Below are 20,398 nucleotides of genomic sequence, written 5' to 3'. Positions count from 1 at the left end.
ACTGTGTCAAAGGTTGCATATTGCTATGGCAACCACAGGTGAGAGGCTAGAGCTCTTCATTGCTTCACATCAAGAAGCTTGAGGGCTCACATAATTATGACATTTGGCAAACCCAGTGCTATAATGTGTTGCTCTCGAAGAAGCAGCACAAGCCCATCAAAGAAAGGGGTGTAATGCCCGCTTCTCTTACTGCTGAAGAATGGGAAGATATGGATGAGCTAGCAAGATCCACCATCATGTTGTCTGTGTCAGACACTTTACTTTTCAGCATACGTGAAGAGAAGACAGCATGGGGAATGTGGCAAAGATTGCAGGACTTGTATGCCCAGCAAAGTGCCTCAAGCAAAGTGTATTGGTTGAAGAAACTCATAGGTCTTCAAATGAAGGAAGGGGCGTCTATGACAGCCCATCTAAATGAGTTTAATGGTGTTGTCAGCGAGGTCATCAATCAAAAGTTGGCAATGGACGATGAGTTCAAAGCCACCTTTCTCTCATGCACTTTGCCAGAGAGTTGGGACACATTCAGGATAGCCACTAGCAATTCAAATGCTATGCTGTCATATGCAGATGTGGAGGGTGCTCTCCTTCAAGAGGAGATGAACAGGAAGAACAACTTTGTTGGAAAGTCCAATGCAATGAATGCACGTGGGAGATCCCAGCAAAGGGGTAAAAGCCAAGAACGGGGAAGGAGCAAGTCCCGCTCCAAAAAGGACTTGGAATGCCATTATTGTGGCAAGAAGGGACATTTCAAAAAGCAATGCTACAAATGGAAGAATGATCAAAAGGAAAAGGGCAAAGGGAAAGACAAAGACAAAGATGAAGCCAAAGATGCAAAGCCAAAGGGCAAAAGTGGAGTCAAGATTGAAGAAGTCAATGTGTCACATGCAGGTGACAGTGAGGATGAAGTCCTATTCACGTCTTCACTTGATGCCCATTCACTCATTGCAGGAGATGGTCATGGTATGCACTCGTGGATCATTGATTCAGGTGCCTCCTTTCATGTCACAGGTTGCAGAGACTTGTTTGTCGGGTATACTGCTGGCAATGAAGGACTAGTTTATTTGGGTGACAACCATGCATGCAAGATTCTTGGCAGAGGTGATGTGAGGCTTGTGTTTTCAGATGGCTCACAGCTTATGCTCCATGATGTCAGGCATGTGCCTGAGATCAAGAAGAACCTGCTTTCTACTAGACAGCTTGATGATGCTGATTATGTTACCACATTTGGTCGTGGAAAGTGGAAGATTAGTAAGGGCTCACTGGTTGTTGCCAGAGGCTCTAAGGTGGACACTCTTTACTTCATGCATGCTGGTGTTTGTCACCATGTTAATGTAAATGCAACCGAGCTGCCGGAAATCTCTGTGGCATAGCCGGTTGGGACACATCAGTGTCAAAGGAATGGAGCAATTGTCTCGTTTTGGTTACTTGCCTTCTCTAAAGTTCTCAAGTTTTCAGTTTTGTGAGCATTGTATATATGGCAGGCAACTCCAGTGCCCCCACAAGAAAGCTCTTGGACAGAAAGATGCTCAGTTAGAGCTTGTGCATACAGATGTATGTGAGATGCCTCAGCTTTTATTGGGAGGGGCAAAATATTTTGTGTCTTTTATTGATGATGCCACACGCAAGGTGTGGGTTTATCCTCTTCGTTTGAAGAGTGATACATTCTCAGTGTTTGAGAAGTTTGTTGCTCATGTTGAGAATGAAACTGGCAAAACACTGAAGGCTTTGCGTTCCGACAATGATGGAGAGTATATGTCCAAACAGTTTCAGGACTTTTGTGATGCTAAAGGCATCAAGAGGGAGCTCTCTACTCCTTATGATCCTCCACAAAACGGGACAGCAGAGAGGATGAACAGGACCATTCAGGAGAAGGTCCGTTCTATGTTGTCACATGCTGCGTTACCTCATGGTTTTTGGGCTGAAGCTGTTATGACAGCCGTTCATCTTATAAACAGGTTACCTAACACGAGGCTTGGTGGGAAAGTGCCAGAGGAAGTATGGACAGGGAAGCCTCCGTCATACAAGCACTTGAGAGTGTTTGGTTGCGTTGCGTACGTGCACATACGCAGGGAAATACGCACCAAACTTGATCCTAAGTCTCACAAATGCATATTCCTAGGATATGGTGACAGAGGTGAAATGGGGTATAGACTTTCGGATCCAGTGAATAGAAAGATTATACGCAGCAATGATGTCATTTTTGATGAAACATGCATGTATAAGGAGCCTGCAAGGCAACAGGAGCCTGGCAGAGTCATCTTTGATGATGATGGACATCATGGACAACAACCAAGGGCTGTAAATCAGCCATTACAGCAACAAAACCAGCCCTTAAATGGTGCTGAAAATGGTCCAAATGGACAGCCAGAGATGGCAGAAGATATCCCTATGGATATCCCACAGTTAGAGGAGATACCGGGCATGATCTTTCAACCTTATGGCATGGAACAGGAGCCACCAATAGGTGATATGCAGGCTGGACAGCAACCTGCAAATGATGGTCATTGGGTACGGAGGTCCACAAGACCCTCCAGAATCCCTTACAGGTTTGTTCCAGGGGTTGACTACTTGATGCTCACTGACTGTGGGGAGCCCTCATGTTATAAGGAGGCTTTACAGAGGGCAGACAAGGCTCTTTGGGAGCGTGCTATGAAGTCAGAGATGGATTCTCTGCACAAAAATGGAACATGGAAGTTGGTGCATTTGCCTACAGGCAAGAAGGTTTTGCCATGCAAGTGGGTTTACAGGCTCAAAGTTGCACCTGATGCAAAGCCAAGATACAAAGCCAGGTTAGTGGCTAAGGGCTTCAAGCAAGAATATGGTGTGCACTTTGATGAGATCTTCTCTCCAGTGGTCAAAATGACCACACTTAGAGCTGTATTAGCTTTGGTTGCTCATGATGATCTGGATTTGATTCAGATGGATGTGAAGACTGCTTTTCTTCACGGTGATCTCCATGAGGAGATATATATGCAACAACCAGAGGGTTAAGCAGTGAATGGAAAGGAGAAGCTTGTATGCAAGCTGAAAAAGAGTCTTTATGAGCTCAAACAGGCACCAAGGGAATGGTATCATAAATTTGATACATTCATGAAAACCCAGGATTTCAGGAGGAGTGACATAGATCACTGCTTATATACCAAGAAAGCTTTGGATGGCAATCTATTGATCCTCATCTTGTATGTTGATGATATGTTGATTGTCGGGAAATCTCGTAAAGAGATGGATGCCTTGAAGAAGAGGCTGCATCAGACCTTTGATATGAAGGATTTGGGTGATGCAAATCACATTTTGGGTATGTGGATACTTCGGGACAGAAATCAGCATGTGTTGTATTTGTCTCAGAAGGAATACATTGGCAAAGTTTTGCAGAGGTTCAATATGGATGGGGGGAAGAAGACTAGTACTCCTTTGCCTCCATATGTGAAACTCAGTGCTATGGACAGCCCACAGTCAGATAGTGGCAGGGCTGATATGGCCAAGATTCCATATGCTTCAACTTGTGGCAATCTCATGTATGCCATGGTTGCTACCAGGCCAGACATTGCATTTGCAGTGGGAGTAGTTTCTAGATACATGGCCAACCCTAGCAAGAAGCATTGGGAAGCAGTGAAAGGTGTCATGAGATACCTGAAGGGCACACAGGATATGTGCATTTGCTTTGGCAAACAGGATGCATTAGTGCATGGTTACACGGATTCGGATTATGCCGGTCATCCAGATAACCGGAAGTTTACTACCGGTTATGTGTTTACATTCACAGGAGGTGCTGTGTCATGGATATCCAGGATGCAGAAGTGCACTGCCTTATCTACTACAGCGGCCGAGTATATTGCAGCCACAGAGGCTTGCAAGGAGGCATTATGGCTATCTCGGTTAGTGGTTGATTTGGGTTATACAGGGGATATTCCATTGTTGCATTGTGACAGTCAGAGTGCCATCCAGTTGGCAAAGAACCCTATCTTTCATGCAAAGACGAAGCATGTGGATGTGAAGTATCACTTCATCAGAGAGGTGATAGAGAACAAGCTGATTCAGCTTGTCAAGATTCATACAGATGACAACCCGGCTGATCTGTTGACAAAGAGTTTGCCTCCAAAGCGGTTTGCTCATTGCAGACACTTGATGGGCATTGGATGAGGCCAGTTTCAGCTTTGTTATTGCCTTGTATATTATCATGTACATGCTGATTTTTCTTTTCCTTCATTTAAGGGCACTTTGTCTTTAAGTGGGAGGTTGTTGGGGTAAAGGCATTATGCCCACCCTTATAGTGTGTACTAGCCCATAAGTTTTATAGTACATAGTACACTTAGTACTTTTAATGTACTAAGTGCACTATGTGTACTAGTGCAAATATACATGTGTGATAGGGGAGTCACACACTCATACATTGAGTTGACTTATCCCCACATGTCTCTCTCTCTCTCTCTCCCTTCTTCTCTGTGTGTATCTCCCACATGAAACCCTAACTCTCTCCCTTCATTGCCCTGTCTCAATCCGCAGCTGGTGTGATGAGGTCCGGATTTGTCCAATGGCACAACGTATCCCATGTGATAGGTGTACATCCATGTACGCCGAGCGGGTGATAAAATCATCTGGTGAGAAGTGTAGAAAATGGCTCTTGTAATGAGCCATTTTCACGCCTAAAAGCTCAAGGGGGCTAGTCCATGTCCTCTCTGTGTCCACTTTGATGATATCCATCCTAATCACACGGTTTTGCTCTGAGCGGGTGAGATCCAAAAATGGACAATCATCCAGACTGTACTGAATGGGTGGTAGTGCCTCTATCCGAGAGAGAGAGAGAGAGAGAGAGAGAGAGAGAGAGAGAGATTAAAAGTCTACTAAAGACTCAATTGGTCTATGACACCAAAGTGATACAATAATGCCCATGGCATATCTCATCATGGAACGGAAAGTAAAATAGAAACAGAGCAAAACTATCTCACTAGAGTGATACAAAACTGTCCATCGAAATCTCATCATGGAATACCATTAACAGCAAGTGGGGTCTGACGGGTAGTCAGGCACTCGAGAATGTGTGGGTTGATAAGGCTGTGGGTATGGCATCCATGGCTAGTGTAGAATCCTCTCGTGGTCGGAAGAACTTAGTGATGGTTGCTTGGGGCCAGGGTGGATGTCTCCCACAAGATCTCGACTCTCTAATCAATGAGTCTCTCTGGTGATAAGCTCTAGTAGGAAGAGGCCTAGGCACCACTGATCTGGATAATCCATGATCCTGGATAAGGGTCCAAACCCATCTATGAAGAGACAGTGGAAACTCCCTCGGATCTCATAATATACGGTTTTGACTCGACCTCCCTCTAGCAGATAGTGCATATCCTCTTCTCACGAGGGATCTGCATGGCTCTCCCTGTCTCTACCCTCAAGTGGTGCGATGACACCACTGGCCCACTGCAATCCGCATGGCATATGACATGTATGTCAAGACATCTAGCCCTTAATATGAAACCATCCTCTGTAAGCCTCATGAAAGTATCCATGTAGTGCTGTCATTTGTGTGAGAGTGGCAGCTGGCTCATGTGTTGTGATCCAGGTATCTTGTATGTATAGTCCCAATAAATTATGTATGATCACTTGGTTCCTATCATCTTGAGATAACCTAATGAATTGGAAGTCTCCGTTATACTGGAGTGGCGCGAGGCGATCAATCCTAAGTCCCTACCTCATGAACCATGGGCATACTCGGCTATACCATGACTCGTTCCCATCCACTGCTAGATGCTAGGTGGACTGTAAGGCAAGCCTTGGGAGTCTCCACGAAGCCATGGCATTGATCTTGTGAATGGCTAAAACAAACTCTACCAGGATAATATCATGTGGGACCAACGGTTTGTTGCGTACCATATGGGAAAGCATCATGACATGAGGCCCTCTATCTTTGGCCATTTGGCCGCTATGAGAATGCCTGCCCAAAAGGGTGCTCATACATCAATGCCAGAGTGACGAAGATGTCAAATAGCCTCATCTTGATCCTTGGCTCCTAGAAATGGGCCTCAAAGCATTGTCTCTCCACCACGAAGCATACCCTCGCATTAGTCTAGCCTCTGCAGCATGGCTCAAGAGAGAGAGAGAGAGAGAGAGAGAGAGAGAAGAAGAAGAAGAAGAAGAAGAAGAAGAAGATATATTAACATCATGCAAAAGACCCAACAGGTCTATGAGACAAAAGGTGTACAATGTGTCCATGGAATCTCATCATGGAAAAAAAGAAAAAAAAGACAACATAACAAAAAGAACCAACACTAATCCCTAGGTAAATGTAGAGAGAGGTAAATGAGGGGGGGGAGAGAGAGAGAGAGAGAGAGAGAGAGAGAGAGAGTTATGTTAATCATCTATGAAAGACCCAAAGGGTCTGTGAGACCAAAAAGTGTACAATGGTCCATGGAATCTCATCATCATGGAAAAAAAAGAAAAACACAACAATAACAAAATGTATACATTGATGTCCAAAGACGAAGAGATGTATATCTGATTTTGATCTAAGGCATCAATCTATCAATCTCCATAACCCTCGCTCAACATCAGAGCTGAATAAGTCATTTCTATGGTACAGGGAGCGGCCCATCCACCAAGATAACCAACATGGGAGAGAGAAGTAGCGTCGCCAGGCTTGCTAGATACATTGGGTGTGGGAAAGTGACCCTATGTCGCTCAAAAGTCTCAAGATTCTGGAGCGCAGGTCATTGGATATGATAATCCACTATTGCCTTCTAGACAATAGTAAACAGTAGTAATAGCATTAATTTGTGGCCTTCTAGACAAGCATCAGCCACTACATTCTTCTTTCCAAGTGTATGCATAATCTGAAAATCAAACATGGAAAGAAAATTTGCCCATTTCATGTGCTTTTCTGAAACCTTCGGTTGTGAGAGGAAATGCCTGGACTTTGATGATCCGTTTTAACAATAAAATCGGCACCTAATAAGTAGTGCTTCTAGATTTTAAGGGCATGGATCACTGCAAGCATCTCTTTATCATAAACAACATATGTGAGTTCGGCATTTTGCAACCTTCTATTTCAAAAGCAACGGCATGTCCCTCTTGATTCAAGACTGCTCCAATGCAATCTACACATGCATCACATTCTACCACAAAAGGTTTGGAGAGATTAGGCACAATAAGCACAAGCCCTTGGCTGATTGCATTTTTCAACTTTCGGAATGCTGCAATCTAAGGTTCAGCCCATGTAAATTTTAGTCTCTTCACAAGATCATGCAAAGGTGCTGCCAACAAGGCAAAGTGTTAATAAAAGCATAGCCCAAGAAAACTCCTAACTTCATGTACAAAAGTCAAATTTGGTCAGTCTTAAACGGCTTGAGTCTTTGCAGGACCCATTCATACACTATCTTTTGACACAATGTGTCCCAAATATTGAATTTCAACGAGGAAAAACTCGCTCTTTTTCACATTAATAAATAGCTTGTGTCTATGAAGCTCCTCAAAGACAATGGCCAAATGTTCCCAGTGTTCTTCCTCGGTCTTTGAAAATACTAGAATGTCATCAAAGAACACACTACTGAACTTTCAGTGAGGTCTGAATATACAATCCATCATCCTATTAAATGTGGCAGGTACGTTTGTGAGACCAAATAGCATGACGAGAAACTCATACAATCCAATACTGGTCCTGAAAGTAGTTTTGTGCACATCCTAGGGTAGCACCTGCATCTGAAGATAACCACTCTTGAGGTCAATTCTACTAAAGCATGCTGCATCTTAGGATATCCTCACTTCTTCTCTGAGCCATATCTGGGCCAGAAATCCTTCCTATCTTTATCCTTTGTTTGTTGTTCCTACTGTCCAAATTTGGATAGGTCTTGATTGGTTCTTTGTTTTGCCCTATTCTTGTTTACGAGGGATCCCTTTCTCATGTAACTCCTACAATGATGGCTGAGCGCATCATGTGCTTAAGAGTATTGTTTGGATAGAAGGTAAGGTTCTTTTGAATGATAGAATGCAAACCAGACTCAAACTTCCGCATCTTCTCTTCTGTAATCTTCAAGAAGGGAGTAACTTTAAGCATTACCCGAGTGAGCTTACCCACATATGCATTAACGGTTTCATGTTCCAATTGGAGAAGCAAGTTCCTTCTCAAAGTTACGAGGCAACAATTGCTCATAAAACCAAGTTTTGAAATCAGTCCATGATTTGGCAACAGTGCCATCCATCACCTTAGCGCAGTGTCTTTGAGATGCATACCCACATGGTGAAGTGTCACATGCACTCTGCACTGTAGCCTATGGTGACAAGATGGCTCATCATCAATGCAACACTATGCAGCAATAGAACCCTTTAGGATTTGATATTTGTCGTACGCCGTGACCCCATTGTAATCCTCAGTCCAAGATATGTCAGCAGGCACGAGCTATGTAGGTCGTTCCTCAGCCTTAGAGAGTCAATCAGTCAATCAAAGTCCCTTAACCCACTTGATATAGAAGTCAGTAGAAGCCTTAGGATTTGCATCAGATCATGTCTGCATTTTGCATATCATTCTTCCCATATGCATATAAACCATCTAGATCATTGCAGAAGACTCAAAATGTCATCCAGTATTTTTCCCATATTTTATAGCATTTATTTGGCATTTTTACCATATTATTATCAACATTATCCATTCAAGCAAGACATGTTGCAGTCGGCCAGCTTTCAGCCAGCCGACCAGCACATGAGAAGCATATAAATAGCTTAGCCTTGCATCATTTATTCCATATCATAATCATTGGAGTCAAGCATTTCCCTTCAGCACAAGGAGCATCAACGCATGAATCATTCAGTCCTTCACCATCAAAACGCAGCATCAACAACGTTCAGCCCATAGAAGTACATCAGTATCAAGAAGCATCAACGCATGAAGCATTCAGTCCTTCACCATCAAAACGCAGCATCAACAACGTTCAGCCCGTAGAAGCACATCAGTACCTTGCGTTTTCAGCATACCTACAGTTTTCAGCATTCATAAATATCATCATTTTGCTACAGCCCTACCAGTGAAGGTAAAACGCATTCATTCATTCATTTTCAGCATATACACACAGCCTCAACCTCAGATTTGCAGCCTTCCTACATTCCATTGGAAGAGTGCACAGGCTTGAGATTGGTCATCATTGGTGCTTCTACAGCCGTGTACAGTTCAACCCGACTCTTGGTCTTTCAAAGATCTTGCATTTGGCTTATCTACAGTCCAAAGTTAGTCCCTCAGTCATTCTCTTCAAAGATAATAAAGCAAATACTCCTAGCAATAGCAAGGGGCCCTTCAGTGGGTGATTTGGGACCCAATAAGGTGTACAGATCTCTCTCTCTCTCTAATCTCTTAAAGTTTGAAGTACTAAAAGTGGATTGCTAAAGATTCGCGAAACTCGGGATAAAGAAGGCGGTGTGAGACTTTGTGTGACAGGATCCTTCATTACGCATATTTCCGCTGCATGTTACATGAAGCATAGACTTCTCTGTAAAGTCACCATCAGTAAAAGCAACCTCAAACTGTCGGACAAATGCAAGTGCCTTTCTAATGTCTCTCTTCCCATTGTAGGTGTCACATTTCACATCCTTATCACCTGCCTTGAAAGTATGAAGCCTTTTAGACAAAACAAGTTTAAAAAAAGGTCCTTTAGCAAAAGATCTCTCTCTTTTCCTTTCCGCATGCCAAGAATGGCTCTCTCTATGTGAGCCTCGATCCTTGTGTATATGGGAAGTAACGTGTTGAGATTCTCCATGATGGGAGACGAGTCTAGATGGCTCATGCATCACACTCTTGCCCTTATTACGGTTTTCAACACCTCGCATATGCAAATAAGAGCGTGCAAGAACCTTGGGATTAGCATGTCCCATCTGGGCAGCGATAAACTCAAAATCCCTTTTATCTTGCAAACTCTTATGTTGATCCTCTAAGGCCTGTTGAACCACAGGTAGTAGGTTCAAAACAACCTTAACCTTATCAAGCTCTCGACGGAGCTTCTCAGTCTATACGTCACTTCCAAAGGCATGAACATCAGCTGTGCCTTTCCCATGAACAGAGGCATGCAAGTGTTCACTAATCCTTTCTGTCATGCTGACCAACAAATACACTGCAAGCTTCTTGGTGTCCAGGAGTCGTCCTTCTCTTTGGAAGAGTAAGGAAACATGGCTCTGATACCACTGTAGCAAACAAGAAGCGTAAACCAAGAGTATTTGCACTTAAACACTGTAATTAACCATTGAATTCAACATAAGCATCGCAACGTCATTTCATAAATATACATCAGAAGATTTGCTTCTTTCCATCATGACACATTTGCACAACATTAGGGACTAGAAGATGGACTCGTCCCCCCCCCCTCCCCCCCTAAACTGGCATTTTCTTTTTTTTCCGTGAAAAACATCCTTCTATTAGTTAATGAAAAACAACCACAAAGGGCTAAGTACAACCACCAAGGGCTAGATACAAACTCGCCTCATGTGCAAGGCGGGGATCAAATAATCAAAAGAAGGGAAAGAGACACTTCTCCTCCGGCTGGCTGCTCTATGAGGAGAAGGCTATCTCATTCGGGGGGGATGGGGAGGGAACAACCACACAGGTGGTCTGTAATACCAAGTGGGGTCACCACCTCTATCAGTGAGAAAAGGACCAGGCTGCCAGAGCCTCAAGAAAGCTTCCCGCCACTTCCGCATGCAGTCAGAGCCACCCTACAACTTCTCCCAATGACCATGGAGGGTATGGATGATGTCGAGCCAAATGCTCCCGATGGACTCAGCATAAGGAGTGTGGGTACCCTTGATTGCTTCACTGCATCTAGCTCGCCATATGTGCCAGGCCTGCAATGCTACTGCAAATCTCCCATCTCTAGAATGAGCCCAGTTGCCAGTGGTCATGTGACTCGTACTGCTGAAATGAGGAGGTGAAAGACCTGTAAGGCTGGCCCCCCACCATCCTCCTCATAAGCCCTGACCACCGCAGCCTCTGTGGCCCAAGCGACAGTGCCCCATGTAATGGTCCGAGTCGAGGCCCTGTCCATCGTATATATGCGGAGAATCCGCAGCCAGACCTGCTGAACCTTCCAAAGACAATGTTACTAAGACTCCTGAAGGTGGCCGCACCTCAAGCAAGCTGTTGTCGACCTCCACCTGCCAACCAAGAGCCAACTGCCAAGCTCCTGGGTGCCATTGGCCAAAGAAAGAGGGTGATCTTTCTAGGCCGAAAACTATCCCGGAGCCTCTACCAAAAATCTGAGAGGAAATGCTGTGAGAGGCCCTCTGACTGCCAATGTACTGCTATTGACGGGGTGCCATCAATCTCTGGCATCTGAATCATGTGGCCTAGCCGCGCTACATATGCAAAGAAGGGGGCATCCAATGTCTCCTCCCGATCAACAGGGTCATGCAAAGTCCACTCTCTCGGGCCCCACTAGAGGCGCGTGAGAGGACGGCTCGCCCATATCCTTAGCCGCCACAATCTCTCCTTGGCCACCTTGTCAGGTGGGGGGTCGATGTGCCACTTCCGTGCGTGAAATCCAATCACCCTCACCCTCTATAAGGTGCATCCACTGAAATCCTCCAAGGGGGGCTTGGATCTCTCTAATCTGCCATGTGAACAGATTCTAGGGTAGGGGCCAGCCACTTTCGAGGGATGGCAGAGTTGATGTCGATGCTAAACCTGTCTCTACCCTGGATCCCAATCAAGCCTCTATCTTGAAGCTCTGGAGGTAATTGCTTGTGTGCAAGCCAATCTCCAAGGGACCTGGCAAGTCCCATGCTCAACACACCCCATAATACATGTGGTCTGTGGCCCACAACATATGTCCACTGGGTAAACGGATCAGGGGGTTCCATACCAATGGCTGTCTCAAACGCTCCTCTAGAGCTACCGGACCTAGCTGCCTAAGGGCCGGCCTGAGATAATCCCAAGCTCAAAGTAAACTGGCTACAAATCTATCCTCCAAAGCTGGGCTGAATCCACAGGCCCATATCTCTGTGAAGATCCATCTGGTACTCTGCAGCCAAGGGCCCTCTAGGCTCGGGATGTGGGCTGAAATCCGGGCCATGAGGACCACGGCTCGCCACTAGGAAGGAGTCCTCTAACAATCAGCTTGCCAGTAGGGCGCGGCTCTGAATAGCAAGGTCAATGATGCCAAGCCCCCCTCTACGTCGTGGCTGAATGATCACTCTCCATGCTACCTTGGCCCTCGCAGGCCTCCCATCGTTGCCAGTCCATAAGAAGTTCCGGATCAAACGCTAAACCTGGCCAATACATGCTCGAGATAAGGCCCAGCAAGAAGTGATGTGCCACATGGTGGCAAGAAGGACTTGGTTCGCCACCACCACTCTCCCAGCTAGGGAGAGCCTCGCAAAACTCCAGTACAAAAGCTTCTTCCGAATGCTCAGAAGAAGAGGGGCCAGCTGCTGCTCCGGAGAGCTGTCTATGCCCACTTGGCATCCGAGATAGCGAATTGGAGTGCCCCTCGGGATCCACTGGAAAGCCTCAACTGGGCGCCAAGTCGGGGCGAGTGCACAGCCTACCCAAAAACCACACGACTTGTGCCAATTGATCTGTGCTACTGATGCACGACAGAAGATCTCAATCGCCTCAACGAATCTCTGGAGATTCCCAACATCTCCAGAAAGAAAAGAAGCTGTGTCATCTGCAAACTCCGAGTCCAACAGCTCCTTCTGTGAACAGAGGGGGAGTCTCAATCCCCATAGCCCTGTCTCTTGGGCTGCAAGGAAACTGCTGCCAGAGGGCAGCCTTGCCGGACCGAGCAGGAAAGGGGGAATCTGTCACCACGGGCTCCCTAAATAAGAACCTGGCTGTGAGAGGCTGAGTAAAGTCTTGAAACCCCATGGATCCACTCCACACGAAATCCAATCTGGCTCATAGTGCCCTCCAGAAAGCTCCAATCCACCCTATCATAAGCTTTCTCAAAGTCAAGGAGTAGCACAATGAGGTCTTGCTGCCGCATCCTGGCCGAAGCAATCGCCTCCAAAAAGGTGAAGATGTTGTCCAAAATGCTCCGATCCTGAACAAAACCTGTTTGAGGGTCATGGATCAAGTCAGAGAGGAAAGGCTGATGGCTTTTGCCAAGATCTTGTAGGCCGTCCCAAGAAGGGTGATGGGTCTCCACTGCCAAATCTCCAATCTGACCCTCTGAAAGCCTCTCTGGCATGGCACCTGTGGGCAATCTCATTGAAGGCAGCACGAAGGCCACCTTCCATGAGGTCCCAATGGCGGAGAAGAAAAGAAACTGGAAGCCCATCCACCCCCGGGCATTTGCCCCTAGGAAAAGCAATCAATACCCTTGAGTGCCACGATCAACTCCTCCCATGCAAAGTGCTCTGTGCCTGTAACTATGGCCGTGCCTCCTTCGAGTTGTCCTCTGCTGCCTCTATCATGTTAAAGTCTCCGCTCATGCACCAAAAGTCAGCCCGAGGAAGGGCCTGACGAACTATGCTCCCAAATGTGGCTCTGCCTGCTGTGGCGTTCAGGGCATAGACATTGAGGAAGCCCACACAATCCTCTCCAATCATAACGGTAACCCATTGTGCTCGCCCAGGGACTATGACACCTGAGCCTGTCACACTGCCAGTAAGAGCTCCTCACTGACAGAAATACAAACTCCTCCCTACGTCCTCGAGGGACCAAAAGAGGGAGACCAAAAAGTGTGGCTCCTCCCTGGTAAAATCTTCCTACAGCGGCAGGAGTGCCCCTCATAGAGGTGGTTCTCCTGGAGGAAAAGAATGTCGATGGATCCCCTAACTGTAGCTCTGTGAAGCTCGCCTTTGAGGACGCCTCACCTCTGAAAGCATTGAGGCCCCCCTAAACCCTGAATGATCCATGAGGCAATCCGCATATCAATCTCTGTGGGAAGCGGAACTGTCGGAAGTACCCTCCACTCGAAGAGTCTTGGGCGTGGGTTTAGATGGGGAGTAATCACTTTCAATCTTGGGGCGAAGGCGCGCCAAGTGGGCGCATATCCTATCCTCCATGTGGCGCCACTCTGTCTGAGCATGACAGTAGGCATACTCCGAACTCCATTGATCACAATGGAGGTATCTGTAAGAGGGGGGGAGGGATACTATGACTCAGATATGCAGGAACACAAAAAGCAGCACCTCCAGGCTAGAGGCTACCACCTCCCCGTCCTGGTCCCTATGGCCTGAGCCTCCCAGCTCCATTCTAGCCAAGGGCCAGAGGTGGGTGAGCACATCAGTGATGCAAAGATCGTGGAGATGATGTGAAAGCTCGACTGCCTACCCCTAAATGGCGGCAACCACTAACTCCGAGTCCCACTTCGTCTCCGGGGCCGCACTCAAAGGAAAAGAGACGATCATCGCACCACTCTCTGGGTAGAAGGTCTGGAATGATGGAACACCACACATAGCCGAATGGGCGCTACTGTCTCCTCAAAAAGATCTGTCCCTTCCACCGGAAGGCAACGAAAGAAACTGTAATCCACTTGAAGCCCCAAGATCTTGGGGGCCCACCAAGGGACTCTGGTAAGAGAGTCCTCACCGGGGATGCGGCCATGGTCATCTCTAGCGGCCTCGAGAATCTATGGATCAAGCGGCGAACGGAACTCGCCGGTTGCCTCTGCTCCGGGTCAGTCTCCGCTGGAGGGCGGAGGGAGGGAGGGTGCTGGATCAAAGGAAGAGGACGGGGCAGAGCAGACCGCTGCGAGAAAAGTCAAAGGCGAGGATGGGGGAGGCAGAGAGGAAGAAGAAGGGAGCGGCTGGGGTGATCCGTCGAAGGGGGAGGCTGCCGAGGGGGCCTCGTTGGGAAATCGGTGGGGCTAGCTAACCTCACTAGAATTTGAGAACTGGAGGAGGAATCTCGGCGGGAAAGCGGCCGCAAAACCAGAGGGGCAGGAGGGACCGTCTCTGCGGCTCATCCCCGACGGGTGGGTGCTGAGGTAATGCTCAAAACGGTTCTCTAACAGAACCGAATCCTCCTATACTTTGCCAACCTGGCGCACGCAACGGCGACGCTAAGCTCTGGTAGTCGGCTGACGGCCTAGGCATGGGCCAACCGTCCGCCACTCTCTGGCAACAAGGTCGTCCACGGCCGGATCTTGGTGCTCCACTATCTGAGAGCATGCCTCGACAGAGATGATGTATCCGACACGAGAGAAGGAGTTGCTTGCACGCATTCATGCCTTGAAGAAGTAGAGACATTATGGGCTTCTAGCTCTCTGGGGCGTGCGTGCCCAATTTGATGTGACTCCCATGGGCCTACTGCTCTGAGGGGGCACTGTGGTATAGGCTCCCATATCCAATGTGGTGGGCTCTGGTGCCTCCCTATCCACCCCTCTAGAATGGAAAAAATTGGTGATGGTAAGCTGAGAGGAGGGCTTTTGGAGACGAGGATCTCTGAGTAGTGACTCTCTGTGTCGGTTGAGCTCTAGTAGGAAGAGTTCAAGGCATAGACAAAGAAATCTCCCTCTGATCTCATAGTAGACTGAGCACTGGATAGTGCTCATCCGACTCAACCCCCGTCCAAGAGAGAGAGAGAGAGAGAGAGAGAGAGAGAGAGAGAGAGAGAGAAATGATATATTAACGTCTTCAGAAGGCCAAAATGACCTATGAGACCAAAAAGGTTACAACAATTGGTGGATCTGATACAATGTCTGTGTAAGAAAAGCTAAAAACAACTAAACAACTAACTGAAACTGAAACAACTATGAGGAAAAGTAAGGTACTAGGAGCTCCTAATGGATAACATCTGGGAGGAAAACTCCAGCAACAAAGGTAAGCATCATATACATCACTATCCAAAGATGTCTCTCATCGGTCGATGGCGGATATCCTCAATGTCCTCCATGGTGAGTACTTTGACTGGACGTCTCCCATGCCGTGCTAGTATGGTCCTGAACCTCTATTGTAGTCTCCGCCGGTGTCGAGATGGGCCTCTCATCTTGGGACGCCTGGACCGCCCCAGCTCTATAGCCCGATCAATCAGTGTACCTCTGGTGCGGCTATACTCTGGGGCTAGCTGCAATGCCTGCTGGCCTGACTGCTCAATCTCTGGTCGAAAGAAGTCTATAATCTGCCTCTGTAGGTGTCTCTCCTCTCTGATCCCCTCCCTCTCAAGAGACCCTCTCTATGTCTACACAGCTCCAGCAAGTATAATCCGAGTCATCTCTGATCCTGGTATCTCATGGCTCTACAAAGTGGTCCGAAACCCTCTCTCAACAGGCAGTGAAAACGGCCTCGTATCTCATAATACACTGGACAGTGACATATGTAATGTAACTCTCTCTAGCTCCATCTGGCACAGCTGACAAATCCTGGACTCAGCTGGTACTCCTCTGAATCTGCTAGTCTCAATCTCTAGCTGGTGTGAGGATGTGCGCATCTGACCAATAGCACACCGTACCCCATGAGAAAGATGAGTATCCATGTAGCTGGGTCTAATCACAAACCCATCCTCCGTGAGCCGGAGAAGATGATCTCTATAGAAAGCCATCTTCGTACCAAGCTCGTGTGTCGGCTGTATCCATGTCCTCCTAGTGTCCAGCTGAGTCAAGTCCTGCCTGATAAGTCTGGTAATCTCTGCCCGTGTGAGAGAGAGAGAGAGAGAGAGAGAGAGAGAGAGAGAGAGAGACCCCTTTCCTCTTGACGATCTCATATCTTCACACTTGATGGTTGAGAAGAAACACTAACCTAAAATACAAACTCAAAAAAAATAAAAGAGACCTACCCTACATATCACAAAGATAGGACAAGGAGAGGGGGGGGAGGGGGGGGGGATGGGATGTGTTGGAAGGGGAAATTATGATTTAACTTAGCTAACAGAAATGATTAACAACACAAAAGCAACAACCCCTTACTAAATTTCCAAAAACAAAAAGTAGCCTTTTCTTTCATGTTTTTTAAAAAAGACATCAAATTTTGAGTATTGACTCAATTTTCATTGTACAAAAAGGCATTTGATAGAAAAAGCCAGATACATTTATGAATAAGGAAATATATTATTTATTCACGCAAGCCTATGCTTTTCATCTATAAGCATATCGCCTACAACCCAATATTTTGGAAACTGCACACCAAGGATTAAAACACTTCTTCATGAAATCCAGAAAAAGAAGCCTAATGACCTGTGTTTCTGCATCTTGCCTCATCCGATCATATCGTTGGGCCAGATGGCGAGCATCTTCCAATGGGGCTCCATTGACCATTGCCTTCAACGGTTCCACAACCTGAAAAAGACTTAAACTATCAAGCTTTGAATGAGCAGCTGAGAAATGAAACATTCAACAATAAAAAGCACTAAAACCATGCAAGATGGGTCTTTTCCAAAGCAGCACATGAAGGAAGCACTATGAATCTCATCTCTTTTTTTCCGACTGGCCTTAGGCCCAAGATCCTCCCATACTTATCATTTTTCACCGCCCATAGGCGATGCCGCCAAGGAAGCACCATGTGGGGTTTTGAACCCAGGACCTCCTGGTCCTAGACAAACATCTCTACCACTTGAGCTATCACCTCATTGGCTTGAATCTCATCTAACATGGGGACTTTTCAAGGCAAAAGTAGGGCTTACTCACTTGAAATTTTTACTTACTACACCAACTCGTTATCCTCGGGCCCACTACTGGCTTCCTTAATAATAAAAGAAGAATCTTCTATGGTGTTTTGCAATCTTCATTAAAAACACAGATTTGGGCATACATTTGACCCAAAACATTTTCTGATCTTGCTAGCTTCCTGTTAGATGGTCTCCAATAACAACTGAATATGTCAAGCTGGCTGCCAAAACTGTAGTAGTTACTACTATTTAACCCTCAAGGGCAACAAAGAAAGTGTACCAGCTATTGCATTTGAACTCAATCCTTGGGAATCTATGGCAAAGCCTGATAGCGAATCGGTTACTTGGAATCCAAAACGTATCCCACATAGCTGTGCTACAGCTAGACCACACCAAAGTTGCTAGCATTGTGGGTACATGGTGAATCCTAATCAGCCCGCACCCATGCAGTGAGCTCTCTTCGATAAACGATCAATCCACCCAAACAGTCCCGCATCTACCTGGCACACCATGATCCGATAACGTAATCCAATGCCCAAATACTAAATAGGTCCGTGTAAATCCAAATTCGCAGGGCCCAAACACACCCATATCTCACCAAATCAGCCCAAACACCACCACAACAGGTTGGTTTCCACCCAAATTCGTACCAATCAATGTCAGCCTGCTCTCCCCACCTACAAACTCCTCTCCAAGTCGCCTTAGCCCATGCAAGCGTTCCACAGCTGGCGTATTAAGAGTACAGCTCCCTGAACAGCCAAAATATGATCTCGATCCAAGCGCCCTGTTTGTCCTCTGTATTGCTGCCATACAGACTGTACGGAAATCCGTACTGGTCCATACAATTATATCACTCCATACAGTTTCAATCCTGCCCAAACAGCCATATAATCAGCGTGAGCCCTTGATGATGCCCTTACGGTCACTAGGGTCTTCCGTACACAGCCTTGTGATGTGTGCACAAGTACAGTAGATGGCTGTTCTCTTTCTCAAAAAGCGTGCCAGTGAGTTGATGGGCCGATTGGGAAATCAATCAGCTTTTAAGATAGCTGGTTGCTTTTATTATATCATTTTTCTCCCAAGCTTTTATCAAATCATTTGTTTTCATGCTTTCGTGATTTAACCTTAGATACATAGAAAACCAAAGGTTAGTGCATAATAATCATGGTAAAATAAAAAAATGTTTCTATGCTTACCCCCTGCAAACAGACATAAGTGTTGGTCACATGCCTGCAAGGGTTAGGGTTAGGGTTAGGGTTAATAGTCCAACAGGCTAAGGAGGACGGTACTCCATCTCGATGTCACGTGCATCCCACACTTGGATGCCACGTAGACATATCTCAACAAGAAAGTGTAGGACCAAGGGTAGAAAACTGGTCCCATGTGAGCCGAGTCCAGGACGAGTCAGCCAGGGTTCCACTCCATTCGTCCGAGGACAAGTGTGCATTGTCCTGCACATGCGTCCAAGGTCAGGTGTGCATTGTCCTACACATGAAACAGTGCCAGTCCGCGCTGTGAGTCTCCCTCTGGAATGCTGTCAGTTGTTCTGTATGTTTGGTATGCGACCAGATGTCAAACGACTGTGTAGATGTAGGTATGCATCAGGTCTGGGCACAGGGAAGGCTATGGGCCACCCCAAGGGGGCCAGGCAGGCCCCAGGACTTGCCCACCAGCCCAAGGAGGGGTTGGGCAGCCTAGTCGGCCAGCATTGCAGACCTGGGCAGCCCAGTTGGCCAGCCTCAAGGCTTGGCCGGCGGACTGTGGGCTAGCCATGGGCAGCCAACCAACCTGGCAGAGCAGCCCACACAGGCTGCGCAGGACTGCCTAGCAGTCCATTCAATGGGCAGCCTAGCCAGCAATTAAAGGCAGCATGAACACGCATTAATATCAGCATTTAATGCTAATAAAACAAGTCGTGGAGAGAAAAATAACCAGCTGACCAGCATCTGTTGGGGGTATAAATACCCAAGGCATAAAATCAGTTTATTCATCTCATAATTCACAAAGTGTTTGAGCTAACTCAAGGGCCAGGACAGCCAAGGAGAAGCTAACGCAAAGGGTGAAGGATTGAAGGTCAAGGGCAGAGGATTCTCCTCAGCCAAGAAGGTTCAGGTTCAGTCTTTTATTCTCAGATTTGCATCATTCTAATAAAAGCAAATACACCATCCGTGGAGGGGGCCCTACAGAGGGTATTCGGGACCCAATACTGTGTCCTCTTCTCCCTCTCTCTTTCTCTATTTTCTGCACATCTATATTCAGTTTTGTGCGTTATTTTCATCGTGAAAAGTGTGCTGATTTCTGAGCATTGAAGTTACTGTTCTCCCCCGAAACTTCCGCATGTTACACTCGAAGAGAGAGAGAGCTAGAGAGAGAATAACAATGCTAGAGACAAACAAGATTTGCACGTACAATGAAAGCTTTGGTTGATGTAAAATCTTTACCAAGTACAATGCTTTCATAGCCTATGGAGGCACATCTAAATGACATCATTGCTTATGTCAGTCAACGATCACTACTCACACAGCCAAGCTAGGATAGTCCAAGTTGGTACCGGAAACATTCTCAGAACTCTGAGAGAGAGAATTCAATTCGATCATCCACAGTGAATATGTCATTGGCATCCAATAGTACATTGTTCCATGCCAAAAAACTACACAAAAATACACATACTCAATAGCTGGAGAAGTGTATCACCTGAGTGCTAAGGGAATTGAAGAGAATCTCTCTCTCCCTCTCCAATCGTGCACGGTGTGTACCATAATGAAAAAGGGATTTTCCAAGCACTCCACGTGCACCGAGGCTCTCTGAAGCATACTTGCAGACATCCTCACAGAGTTTGTTCACTGCCAGAAGTGCTGAACATTAGAAACAAGGTTTTTGATTTCC

At 46.6% G+C, this 20,398-nt stretch overlaps 1 protein-coding gene across 7 annotated transcripts in view; it reads right to left on the bottom strand.

The window, feature by feature from the left end:
* LOC147609101 (SH3 domain-containing protein 3-like) overlaps positions 1-20,398 on the bottom strand; it is a 102,662-nt gene that overhangs the window by 81,638 nt on the left and 626 nt on the right. For 5 of the 7 annotated variants that reach the window (XR_015264369.1, XR_015264370.1, XR_015264371.1 and 2 more), the window contains exons 4-5: positions 20,207-20,355; positions 17,082-17,183 (exon numbers count right to left, since the gene is read on the bottom strand). Coding sequence is in view for 4 of the 7 variants with exons in the window: in XM_086788558.1 (XP_086644684.1) it covers positions 17,082-17,183; positions 20,207-20,355 (251 nt within the window). In the remaining 3 variants the exon portion in view is untranslated. Of the gene's footprint in view, positions 1-17,081; positions 17,184-20,063; positions 20,083-20,206; positions 20,356-20,398 lie in introns of all 7 variants that reach the window. The other 2 variants (XM_086788559.1, XM_086788560.1) reach the window with 1 other exon arrangement.

This window comes from Cibotium barometz, chromosome 52, assembly GCF_041138505.1.
Source record: "Cibotium barometz isolate CiBa-2024 chromosome 52, ASM4113850v1, whole genome shotgun sequence".
Lineage (NCBI taxonomy): Eukaryota > Viridiplantae > Streptophyta > Polypodiopsida > Cyatheales > Cibotiaceae > Cibotium > Cibotium barometz.
This window is presented reverse-complemented; position numbering and strand designations above follow the sequence as displayed.